The 12,851-nt window shown below is 42.1% G+C and overlaps 1 protein-coding gene across 11 annotated transcripts in view; it reads left to right on the top strand.

The window, feature by feature from the left end:
- Positions 1-12,851, top strand: part of rims1a (regulating synaptic membrane exocytosis 1a) — an 879,579-nt gene that overhangs the window by 860,141 nt on the left and 6,587 nt on the right. For all 11 annotated transcript variants that reach the window (XM_072557828.1, XM_072557837.1, XM_072557845.1 and 8 more), the window contains one exon: positions 3,374-3,513. In XM_072557828.1, coding sequence (XP_072413929.1) covers positions 3,374-3,513 — 140 coding nt within the window. The remainder of the gene's footprint in view (positions 1-3,373; positions 3,514-12,851) is intronic.

Below are 12,851 nucleotides of genomic sequence, written 5' to 3'. Positions count from 1 at the left end.
CCCCTCAGATTTGGTTACTATCACATTTTCTACAGCAACTATGCTTTGGAAGTATTTGTTGACTCAGATGTTCTATCATTGTGTCAGATATCCTATACAGCTTTATTTTTCAAATTGAGTCGCCAGAGGAAGTGAAACATTGATGCATCTTATGAGTGAATGTGGAGTGAGATTGCAGCACAGAACACAGTGAATTAAAACTATGCAACATGTTCAGACATTGTGTTTGATTGTAATTAAATTTCCAATCTCAGTTTTGTTATTGTGTTGAAACATGTGATCAAAGTTCACATCCAACCAGTGAGGAAGACACAATCACAGAATTGATATAATGCAGAAGGAAGGCATTCTGACCATCATCTGGTGATCATCAGCTGATGAGTGTGTGAAGCAACAACCAACCACGGGGCAATATTAGCACTCAAACAGCATGCGTCTGATTGAAACTGTTTGATCACAAGATTATCACAGTGTACACAATCTTAAATTAAGATACTTTAACCTCAAAAAATATTAACAGTTCTTAAGATCATGGCAAAATCTTCATTTTTGTTTATCAAGTCAATCCTAATTTATTGAAGCCAAGCCATATCAGTACGTCTACAATATTAACCCTAACACTGAAAGTGAAGTATATACCCAATCTGACCAAATCTGCCTCAGTGACCAACCAGAATGTTAACCAACTAAGCAAAAGAAAATTAATCCTATAATCCATCAAGCCAGGTTTGATTCTGGGATCTGACTTGTCCAGTAGTACCATCAGCTGGGATCATAACAAGTTTCATTGTCAATATGGCAAAGTAAATGTCCGCCCGATCTTTCAAGTGAATGGAACACAAATCAGATGGGTTCTATTATAAGTAGCCAATTTGCAGCCCAGATAGTAAATATGAAAATCACATACATTTGATAAATTGCAGATTAAGGACTTGGATGGAGAGGAATTTGTTAAGTGTGTACAGGAAAATGTTCTGATTCAGTACCTGCTAGAGAAGAGCAAAATTAGTCCTACTTTTGGGAAATAAGGCAGGGCAGATGACTGAGGTGTCAGTGGGGGAGCATTTTGGGGTCAGTGATCATAACTTTATTTATTTTAAAATAGTGATGGAAAAGGATAGACTGGATATAAAGTTGTAGGAAGGCCAATTTTGTTGATGATACTAGGTAAGAACTTCCAAAAGTTGATTGGGGAAGGATGTTTGCAGGTAATGTGACAGCTAGAAAATGGGGAGCCTTCAAAAATGAGAATACAGAAGTCCAGAGACAGTATGTTCCTGTTAATGTGTAGGTGTAGGGAATGCTAGATGACTAGAGAAATTGAGGTGTTCGTTAAGAAAATGAAGGAAGCATAGGTCAGGTATAGAATACAGCGATAGAGTGAATCCCCAGAAGGATATAAAGGCAGTAGGAATATACTTAAGTGGGAAGTTGGGAAGGCAAAAGGAGACATAAATTGGCTTTGGAAAAAAGGATTAAGGAGAATCCAAAGATATTTTACAATACATATAGGAACAAAAGGATAATTAAGGGAGAAAATCGAGCCCCTTAAAGATAGCAAGGATGCCTGTGTATGCAACCACAGGAGATGGGGGATATCCTCAATGAGTATTTTGCATCAGTTTTTTTTGTGGAGAAGAATATGGAAGAATTAAATTAGATTACTTACAGATTAGATTAGATTACTTATAGCATGAAAACAGGCCCTTCGGCCCAACAAGTCCACATCGACCTTCCGAAGACCAACCCACCCAGACCCATTCCCCTACATTTACCCCTTTTACCTAACACTATGGGCAATTTAGCATAGCCAATTCACCTAACCTGCATATTTTTGGACTGTGGGAGGAAACAGGAGCACCCGGAGGAAACCCACGCAGACATGGGGAGAATGTGCAAACTCCACACAAACAGTTGCCTTAGGCAGGAATTGAACCCGGGTCTCTGGCGCTGTGAGGCAGCGGTGCTAACCACTGTGCCGCCCAAAAGTGTGGAGAAATAAATAATAACATCTTGAAAAATGGCCATATTATAGAGGAGGAGGTGCTAGACAATTTAAAATGTATAAAGGTGGATAAGTCCCCGGGACCTTATTTGGAGTAGTCTCGAACTCTCTGGAAAGCTAGTAAAGTGATTGAAGAGCCTATAGCTGAGATATTTGTATCATTGATAGCCACAGGTGAGGTGCCTGAATACTGGAGGTTGTCTAACACGATGCCACTATTTAAGAAAAGTAGTGAGGAAAAGCCCCGGAACTATAAACTGGTCAGTCTATCATGATGGGGAATTTATTGGAGAGAGTCCTGAGGGACAGGATTTACATGTATTTGGAAAAACAAGGACTAATTACGGGATAATCAACATGAATTTACGCATGAGAAATTGTGTCTCACTAACTTGATTGAGTTTTTTGAAGAAGTAATGAAGAGGATTTATGAAGGCAGAGCATTGGATGTGATCTATGTGGACTTCAGTAAAGCGTTCGACAAGTTTCCTCATGATAGACTGGTTAGCAAGGTTAAATCACATGGAATACAGGGAGAACTAGCCATTTCAATGCAGAACTGGCTCGAACCTGGAAGACAGAGGGTGGTGGTGGAAGGTTGTTTTTCAAACTGGAGGTGTGTGACGAGTGGTGTGCCACAGGAGTTGGTGCTGGGTCCACTGCTTTTCATTATTTATATAAATGATTTGCATTTGAACATAAGAGGTGTGGTTAGTAATTTTGCAAATAACAACAAATTTGATATTTAGTGAACACCAAGAAAATTACCTCAGATTACAACAGGAATTTGATCAAATGGGCCAATGGGCCGAGGAGTAGCAGATGGAGTTTAATTTAAATATATGTGAGGTGGTGCATTTTGAATAGGCAAATCAGAGCAGGATTTATGCATTCAATGGTGAGGGATATTGCTGAACAAAGAAACCTTGTAGTGCAGATTAATAGTTACTTAAAAGTGGAGTCCCAGGTAGACAGATCATGAAGACAGCGTCTGGTGTGTTTGCCTTTATTGGATAGTGTAGGAGTATAGGAGTTGGGAGGTCGTGTTGCGGCTATATGGGACATTGGTTGAACCACTTTTGGAAAGCTGCATGGAATTTTAGCAATCCCTGCTATAGAAAGTACAATTTCAATATTTAAAAGGCATCTGGATGGGTCGATGAATGGGATGTCTTCTGAGGGCTATGGGCCCTCAGAAATGCTTGAAAATGGGATGAAATTAATTTAGAAGATCTGTTCAGCATGGATGAGTTGGTCTGAAGGAACTGTTTCTGTGCTATACACGTCTATGACTCTAAACACCCAATCGAATGAAGCGAGGAATATGATTTTTAAAGGCACATCTATTTTAATTTCATCTTTTTGCAGCTCCTTATGTCAAGGTCTACCTGTTGGAGAATGGTGTGTGCATAGCCAAAAAGAAGACAAAAATTGCACGAAAAACACTCGATCCACTCTATCAACAATCATTACTATTTGAAGAAAGCCCACAGGGTAAAGTCTTACAGGTCAGTATTATTCAGTATGATGGATTTGGGTGGTGGCAATTCCTTCATTCCTGCCAACAATGGAATGTTTATTTGAAATGCTTTCTCCAAAACTATAGTGATGTAACCATGCAAACGTGCTTACAAGCTAAAGCCCAGTTGCTCTTCAAACAGGGACCATAACTGGCCTTATAATTGGAAGATGTGGCAAGAGTAATATATGAGTTGCAGGGTATTCAGGTGGAAGTGTACACCTTTGTCAGTCCAACTGACAAAGGTGAAGAACACCACTTTTGTTACAACATGGCAGTGAACCCTTCTGTTAATTAACCAAATACCCACAAAATCTCACCTCACTTTGTAATTTGTTAAAATATGAATGACAGAGAACTCCCAAATTCCAATATTTAAAGAATATCAAATTATTCTTTTACTCTAAAAGTGAACATTAAACAACAACTATTGTTGTCTAAACCCCCTTTCTCTTAACTGCTTACTACCTGCCTCCAACTCTGTAACAATATGCTGTTTCAATATGACACTTATTAAAATTTCATCAACTTAATTTCAAATGCACACAGCGGCTGTCGTTTTTGGTAAGATTCTTCTTCTGGCTGAAGATCTCCCTGGGTTGTCTTTTTTTTATTGCAAATATGTTTCCTAATTTCCTAATTTCTTGGACCTGTGTTGATGGCAGTTACATTGTCTAGTTTTCAAAATGCCTGTATTTTTACATTCCCAATATCAGATCATCTCATTGGTTCAATGTTGGCAAAACAATAAATTGGAACTCAATTGAGTTTTAGTATCCTGGGGCATAATTTAAACTGATTGTTTAAATTTGAATTGTCAAAACAGCAACCAACTCAGGTATCCATTTCACAGCCAAATGTTCCATATTTTCAATTTTCCAGTACATTCTGAGAGTGCCATCTAGTCATATCACACAGATGCTTGTAAGCTCACAGTTCCAAACAGCATTCACCTGCTCTTAAAGGTACAGTACATGGCTTCAACTTCATAATATGTGAGTGTAGGCAATTGCATAGCCTCACTCAGGACATATCCTGAACACAGAGAATCTTGGTCAGCTCTCAGAAAACCCCAAAACAAAACCAAGCCTCAACTAAACAGTTAAAATTTTATTTGAGTTCCGAGCCAGCAAGCCATTGTAGTTGCTGCTGGTATGGGGACTCAAGACAGTGGTAGAGTTCCACTGGACCTAAATGGAGTAAGACAACTCATAGATCAGTATCAAGGAGAGTGTATACACTGGCAAGGCCACCAGCATCTGGTTTGCAACAGTTAAATTGCTTAGTAACATCCAAATCAGAACCAATCAAAATAAACATCTGATTAACTGGTCACCTGCTGGAGGTGGCCTTTTCAATGATCATAGAACCAAGTCTGACGGAATTTGCTCTGGATTCCAACTCTTAGGATTGCACAAGACTTAGATGGAGGATGTATAGCGGGGAGTCTTTACAGATTACAGATTAAGGGTTCAGCTTCAGTCCCAGTCTCTTATGGGAAGCAGCTGGTTCAGTTACCACTGATTGTAGAAAAAGGCTTGGGCCCAGACTTGTTAGGGTGGAATTATTTGAGAAAAGTTCACCTAAATTGGCTCAACATTTGTGGATTATAAACTGGCTGCTAATTAAGTACTAATTAAGTGTCCAGACATTTTTCAAAAAGGTCTATGGACTATTAAAGAAGCCAAGGCCACCTTGCACGCTGACCAGGAAGCAATTCCATGACTCTGCAAGATCCACCCAGTTCTATTTGTCTTACAGGTAAAAGTATCAACAGAAATCAGAAGTGGCATGGTGGCTCACAGTCACCTCACAGCACCAGGGACCCAGGTTCAATTCCTCCCTCGGACGACTGTTGGTGTGGAGTTTGCACGTTCTCCCTGTGTCTGCATGGATTTCCTCCGGGTGCTCTGGCTTCCTCCCACAATCCAAAGAGTGTGCAGTTCAGGTGAATTGGCCATGATAAATTGCCACATGGTGTTATGTGCGTTAGTCAAGGGTAAATATAGAATAGGGGAATGGATCTGGATGGATTAATGTTAGGGAGGGATGGGGGGGGGGGGTGCAGTGTGGATTTGTTGGGCTGAAAGGCCTGTCCCCACACTGTAGGGAATCTAATCTAATCTAGAAAGTGAAAGAAACATTCAAACCAGTCTGGGATTTGTCACTGATTGTGAAGCCCAATGTGTTGATTAGATTAGATTTTTTAATGATTCGATTAGAGTGTGGAAACAGGCCATTTGGCCCAACACCAACCCTCCGAAGAGTAACCCACCCAGACCCATTTCCCCTCTGACTAATGCACATAACACTATGGACAATTTAGCATGGCCAATTCACCTGACCTGCCATCTTTGGACAGTGGGAGGAAACTGGAGCACCTGGAGGAAACTCACGTAGACACGGGGAGAATGTGCAAACTCCACACAGACAGTCACCCGTGACTGGAATTGAACCTGAGACCCTGATGCTATGAGGCAGCAGTGCTAACCACTGTGCCGCCCACAAGGTGGGCACCTTTGTGGGAATGTTAAATGAATTGCAACTAGATAAACACCCAATCCCTAGCAAAGAGAATTTGTACATAGAGTTGGCAAGGGATACTGTCCTTCACAAAGCTGCATACTTGCAAATGCAGTTAGTTGAGGATTCCCAGATATATGCTACAATTAATATCCATTTGAGGTACCATCGCTCCCCCCACCCTCCCAGCCTGTGTAGTTTTTCAGCCGACAATGGAGAACAGTTTCCAAGGTCGACCTCAGGTTGACATTTGTTTGGATGATGTGTTAATAACAAGGAAGATCAATTAGAAGCACTTAGAGAACTTGGACATAGTCCTAAAACATCTCTCCCAGGCAGCCTGAGAAAAATAATGTGTTTTCCAGGCACCTTAACTCACCTACTTGTTCTACAGAGTTGACAAAACTGGGTTACATCTATTGAAAGATAAAGTGAGTGTAATCAAAGGTGCCCTACTCCCACACCTATACTGTGGACCTTAGGACTTCCCTTGGGCTTGTGAATTATTGTGGAAATTTCATTCATAACTTGGCCTCCATTGGGATCTTTGCATCAAGTCTTAAAAATGGGTCACCCTTGGAAATGTTGTGTAGCCAACCATCAGCTTTCAGAGAAGTGAAGAAACAACTATCATCCGCTAAGGTACTTGCACGCTATGATCCTAAGCGAACTCTGGTATTTATATGCGATGCCTCCCCATATAGTATCTGAGTAATCTTAGCTCATAGGTGACCCAATGGAAAGGACCACTCAATAGTGTATGCATCCAAGACTTTGACTAATTCAAAGTATAGATGCCTCAGATAGAGAAGGAAGGTTTAGCAGTCATATTTGGAGTCAGGAAGTTCCACCAGTAATTTTTTCAGATGTAAATTTATGATAATAACAGACCACAAGCCCCGGCAAAGTCTACTGAAAGAGGAGAGGGCACTGCTGAATTCAGGCTGAATTCAGTGGTGAGCTCTGATTATAAGTGATTATAATTACAAGCTGGAATACCATCCAGGAGACCAAGTAGCAAATGCGGATACATTGAGTCGCCTTCTGCTGGCAGATACACCACCGGTGATACTGCCATTGGAAGAGTCCATTGTGGTTGTAAACTTTCTGGACATACTTCCAGTCATAGCTGATGATGTCAGATTTTGGACTCAGACTGAAACTGAAACATCTAATGATTATACTGGAAACCAAAGATCCATCATAACCAAAATTCAAACCCTTTTTGACCTGGAGAGACCAGATTGCAGTAGAAGATGGCAAGAATGATTGTGCCAAATAAAGATTGCCACCAGATTATGGCTGAGCTCGAGGGTCATCAGGGGTTTTCAAAATGAAGATGTTGGCAAGAGGTTATGAATGGTGGCCAGGACTGGACTCAGACATAGCCATGTGAGTGGGGCAGTGGACAGAGTTCCAACAAAGACAGAAATTACTGACAGCAGCTGCCCCACATTTGTGGAAATGGGCAGTAAACTCTGGATTCAGTTCAGATAGAATAGAATCCGTACAGTGTGGAAACCGGCAATTTGCCCCAGCAAGTCCACACCGATACTCGGAAGAGTAACTCACACAGTAAGAGTAACTTATGCATTCTCCTCCTCTATGACTCTACATTTCCCCGACTCATGCACCTAACCTATGCTTCTGAACCCCTGAACACTGTGGGCAATTTAGCATGGGCAATTCACCTAACCTATGCTTCTTTGGACAAGACATAAAACATTTAGTCATGAACACAGAACTTATTACACTGAGCTTGTTTGCACTGCAGGAAAGAAACCAGAAGAGTAAATGATCTAAAACTTGGAAATTTTGAAGCACAGTTTTTGATTTTTAACTGCACAGAGCTAAAGGATTCAGGAGAAGTGACCAAGAAGACAAATGAAGGCAGAGCAGAGTTCCAACAAGGACAAATGTAGACATTGTGTGCATGGACCTTAGTAAGGTTAGATCACAGGGATCCAAGGAAAGCTTGGATACAAAATTGGCTTGATGGTAGGAGACAGAGTGTGGTGGGACAGTGTTGTTGTTTAGACTGGAAGCCTGTGACCGGCAGGATGCCCCAACGATTGGTGCTGGATCCATTGCTGTTTATGAATTATTTAAACAATTGGGATGAGAGTAGAGGAGGCATGGTTAGTAAGTTTGCAGATGACACCAAAATTGGTGGCATGGTGAAGATGTATAATCTAAGAATACAACATGATCTTGATCCATTGGGCTAAGGAAGGATAATTCAGATAAATGTGAAGTGTTCCATTTTGGCAAGACAAACCAGAGCTGAACCTATACTGTTAATGGTAGTGCTCTGGGGAGTGTTATTGAACAAAAACCTGTATGAGTGCACAGTACCTCAAAAGTAGCATCACAGGTAGCAGAGTAGTAAATGAAGCACCCGGCATGCTTGTCTTCACTGGTCATAGCATCGAATAAGGAGTTGGGGCATCACATTCCAGCTGTACAAAACATCCGTAACACCATATCTGGAACACTGCATATAATTCTGGGCACCCTGCCATAGCAAAGATGTTACTAAACTGGAAAGTGTGCAAGAAGATCCACAAGCATGTGACTCCAGGTTTTTGAGCTAGGTGAGGGTGGCTAGGCTGGGACCCTCTGCCCTAGAACACAGGAGGCTGAGGGGCGACCCCACAGAGGTTCGCAAAGCCATGAGGCAAAAACACATTGAATAGAAGGTCTCTTTCCCAGGATATGGGAGTCCAAAACTAGAGAGAATAGATTTAAAGTGAGAAGGGCAAGATTTAAAAGGGACCTGGAGCCCAGAGCCCATGAATTTGGAACAAGCTGCCAGTGAAAGTGGCAGAGACAGGCAAATTCACAACATAGAAAAGACATCTGGGCTGGAACATGGACAGGAAGGGTATATAGGGACAATGGTGAAATATAGGCATGTAAGACTAGTTCCGCCTAATCAGCATGGATGAGTCTGTCTGCGGAAGGATCTAACTCTGCGCTCATGATTCTTTAATCCTAAACTGGGATAAGAAATGTTTGTCTGGAGTAGCAGACATTAGTTACGTACTGCAAAGACAATGAAGGCAAAATTCATAATTACTTTAAAAGGGAGCCTGTAAATGTTTAGTTGACATCCACTTTTTTTGGTGAACATAGATTTTAAATTTGTGATCATTGTTTTTGAGTGGCAACACATGCATTAACTTGAAGGGAATTCGGTGTTTGGCCTGCATTGTGATCAGAACATGGTGTACAGGCATGCACTTGCAATTTAATATAGTCACTGACTGAAAAGCTATAGATAGACATGCATTGAAATTGTGAAATAATTACACAGAATAATTACACATACGCACACAAAAGAAATACACCCATCCTGAGTGCTCATACTCAGAGCAGGATTTTGCCTAGTATACTCATTTCTCATTATTATCCTTTTAATCATCCACATCCCTCATGTTTGTTCCAAATTTCCCTCAAACATGTTAATACTTATCCATTTAAAAATCCCGTGTAGCATTATACCAGGAAAATTTCACATCAAAGCTGGGCTCAATGTCCTTAATCAAAGTGGCTACAAATGCATAGAGTTCATTCATCAATCAAGGGGACGATGATAGAAAAACTGTGTGCATCTTTTGGTCCTTTGGACCATTGGTTACCAGTAGAGAATTTGAGTATTTCCTAAAATTAAGCAGTGTCTTATGGTTTGGCAGAAAACAATTCAAACTTTGAAGGAAGGTTTAAAGAAACAGCCTACAGCTACACTAGGTACCAAACTAGCCCGGTTTTTATTTAATCATAGGACCACCCTTCACACAATTGCAGGGATAACTTCAGCAGTGTTGCTAATGGGGAGGAGACTATGCAGCAGGGTAAACCTGGTCTTCCTGGATCTGGGGGGTGAGGAGTTCTGAAAGGGTATCAGGAATGCCAATGACAGACACAAGTGAGAGACAGTTTACTTCAGGGATTAAAGTTGGTGTAGGAACCAAGGGATAGCCCTGCATGGGTAACAGGCATAGTCAATGTGAGGTAAGATCCAGTGACATATAAAGTTTGGCTAGGCACAAAACTCCTGTGGTTAGCACTGCTGCCTCACAGCGCCAGAGACCTGGGTTCAATTCCCGCCTCAGGCAACTGACTGTGTGGAGTTTGCACATTCTCCCCCGTGTCTGCGTGGGTTTCCTCCGGGTGCTCCGGTTTCCTCCCACACTCCAAAGATGTGCAGGTCAGGTGAATTGGCCATGCTAAATTGCCCATAGTATTAGGTAAGGGGTAGATGTAGGGGTATGGGTGGGTTGCGCTTCGGTGGGGCGGTGTGGACTTGTTGGGCCGAAGGGCCTGTTTCCACACTGTAAGTAATCTAATCTAATCCTGAACAAGTACCATATGAAGATTACAAACCCTCAACTGGTGCAGGACCAAAACATCCCTGGCTCTTCAACAACATTTCCAACTATTCCAGAATTCATGGATTCTCCTTTCCATCAAGCACTGAAGATCCCTTGCAATCTGAGATGGACACAGCAGATGACTTTGCTGCCTGAAGAAGAGAATGAATTTCTTCAGAGTTTCACCAGATACAAGAGTCAAGCTACTGTGTGTTACACGTTGCTTGTATCAGAGGCAGATTTGGAGGAACCTGACTCAGTACTAAAACTCTACAGCAGGAAGCTACAAAAAAAAAGAATCAGCCTATGTCCTCAGACTCAGGGTGGGATTGATATAGTGACAGGAATTAAGTCAACCAGTGGACCTGTTAATCAATGGGTTCCCTGATTGGGACTGTTAATCTGGTCCAATCAGGGATACGCAGAAGATATCCTGTTCACTCTGAGAGATGACTCAGAGGAAGCTAAATCAGTGTCAAAGACTCTCCACATATAAATAAGTCATGAAATGGTGATGCAATGTTATTGGTGGAGTTATTTCAAGAACCACATTGAGAATTTTGGATTAGTCTTTGCCTCTGGTCTTTGAATTTAAGACTGTGTCTTTCACTTTTTATTTAACTGATTTTTCTAATCAACCTGTCCAAAGATGCTGTTGCACACTTTGGGAGCAGGTGAGGCCTGAACTTGGGCTTTCCAATCCAGGGACAGGGGTGCTAAGACTGCACTACAAGAGGGCTACAGACTGGATTGAATTTTTTCTTCAAACTGGAGTTTTTTCTCTTTTTTTCTTTTAATCTGTTCAGAGATGTTATTACACACGTTTGGAGCAGATGAGGCCTGAACTTGGGCATCCTGGTCCAGGGATAGGAACTCTTCCATTGAATGACAAGAGGGCCCCCGCTTCTCAAATAATGGAATGATCACAGACTAGATTTTTTTTCTTCAGATTGGGCCTATATATAAAAAAAAACTATTTTTCTAATCAACGTGTTCACAGATAAATAAGTCATGATTACACACTTCTGGAGTAGGTGGGACTTAAACCAGGGACTCTCAGGGATAGAGACACTACCATTGAGCTACAAGATGGCCCCTTTTTCCTAACTAGCAAAGACAACTGGGTAATGAGGAACCGGTGCAAAGTTGGGGGGAGAAGATGTAAACAGTGATGCTGCAATACCTCGGGGAAGACTGGACCTATTAGTTGTCTAAGTTACACCAGTTAAGATGTAGGCCATTCAACCCACTAAAACTAATCCACCATTAAATTAGACCATGGACGATCATTTAATTCTGCCACTTTCCCCAACTATCTCCATATGCCTTGGAATCAATAGCCTTCCACAATCTATCAATCTCTTGTCTTTATCACAGTCATTAAATGAGCTATCACAGTCTTCTGTACCGGAGAATTTCAAAGATTCACCGCCCTCTGAGTGAAGAAATTCCTCATCATCTGAATTTTAAATGGCCTGCCCTTATCCTGAGGTAATGTCCCCAGTTCTAATTTAACCAGCTGGTGGAAGCTACCCTGAAAAGGCCCATTAGGAGTTGTAAATTCCAATTAGATCTGCCACACACATCAAATTGTACAATCCCTTCAGTACAGATAAAGGTCATTTGGTCCTTTGTGTCTGCATTGACTCTCCAAACTGCAGGATGAAATTGAGGACTGCAGATGCTGGAGATCAGAGTCAAGGTTAGAGTAGTGCTGGAAAAGCACAGCAGGTCAGGCAGCATCTGAGAAGCAGAAAAATCAATGTTTTGGGCAAAAGCCCTTCATCAGGTAGTCTCCATGGGTAGAGAGATAAATGGGAGGGGGTTGGAGCTGGGGACAAGGTAGCCAAGAGTACAATAGGTGGATGGAGGTGAGGATGAAGATGATAGGTCGGAAAGGAGGTTAGAGTTGATAGGTGGGAAGGAAGATTGGCAGGTAGGACTGGTCATGAAGATGGTGCTAAGCTAGGGAAATGAGGAAACTGGTGAAGTCCCTGGGGTTGAAGAGTTCCGAGGCGGAAGATGAGGTGTTCTTCCTCCAGGTGGTGAGGGAGTGGCAGTGGAGGAGGCCCATGTCCTCGGCACAGTGGGAGGGGGAGTTGAAATGGATGGCCATGGGGTGGTGGGGTTGATTGGTGCAGGTGTCCTGGAGATGTTCCCTAAAGCACTCTGTGAGAAGGCGTCCAGTCTCCCCAATGTAGAGGAGTCTGCATCGAGAGCAACAGATACAATAAATTACATTGGTGGATGTTCAGGTGAAACTTTGATGGATATGGAAGGCTCCTTTAGGGCCTTGGATGGAGTTGAGGGGGGAGATGTGGGTGCAGGTTTTGCAATTCTGGCAGGGGAAGGTGCCAGGAGGGGAAGGTGGGTTGTTGGTTGGGGGGGTGGGGGGGGTGGGGGGAGGCGAGGACCTGACCAGGTAGTCATG

The sequence above is a fragment of the Chiloscyllium punctatum genome, chromosome 3 (genome assembly GCF_047496795.1).
Source record: "Chiloscyllium punctatum isolate Juve2018m chromosome 3, sChiPun1.3, whole genome shotgun sequence".
In the NCBI taxonomy this organism is placed as follows: domain Eukaryota; kingdom Metazoa; phylum Chordata; class Chondrichthyes; order Orectolobiformes; family Hemiscylliidae; genus Chiloscyllium; species Chiloscyllium punctatum.
This window is presented reverse-complemented; position numbering and strand designations above follow the sequence as displayed.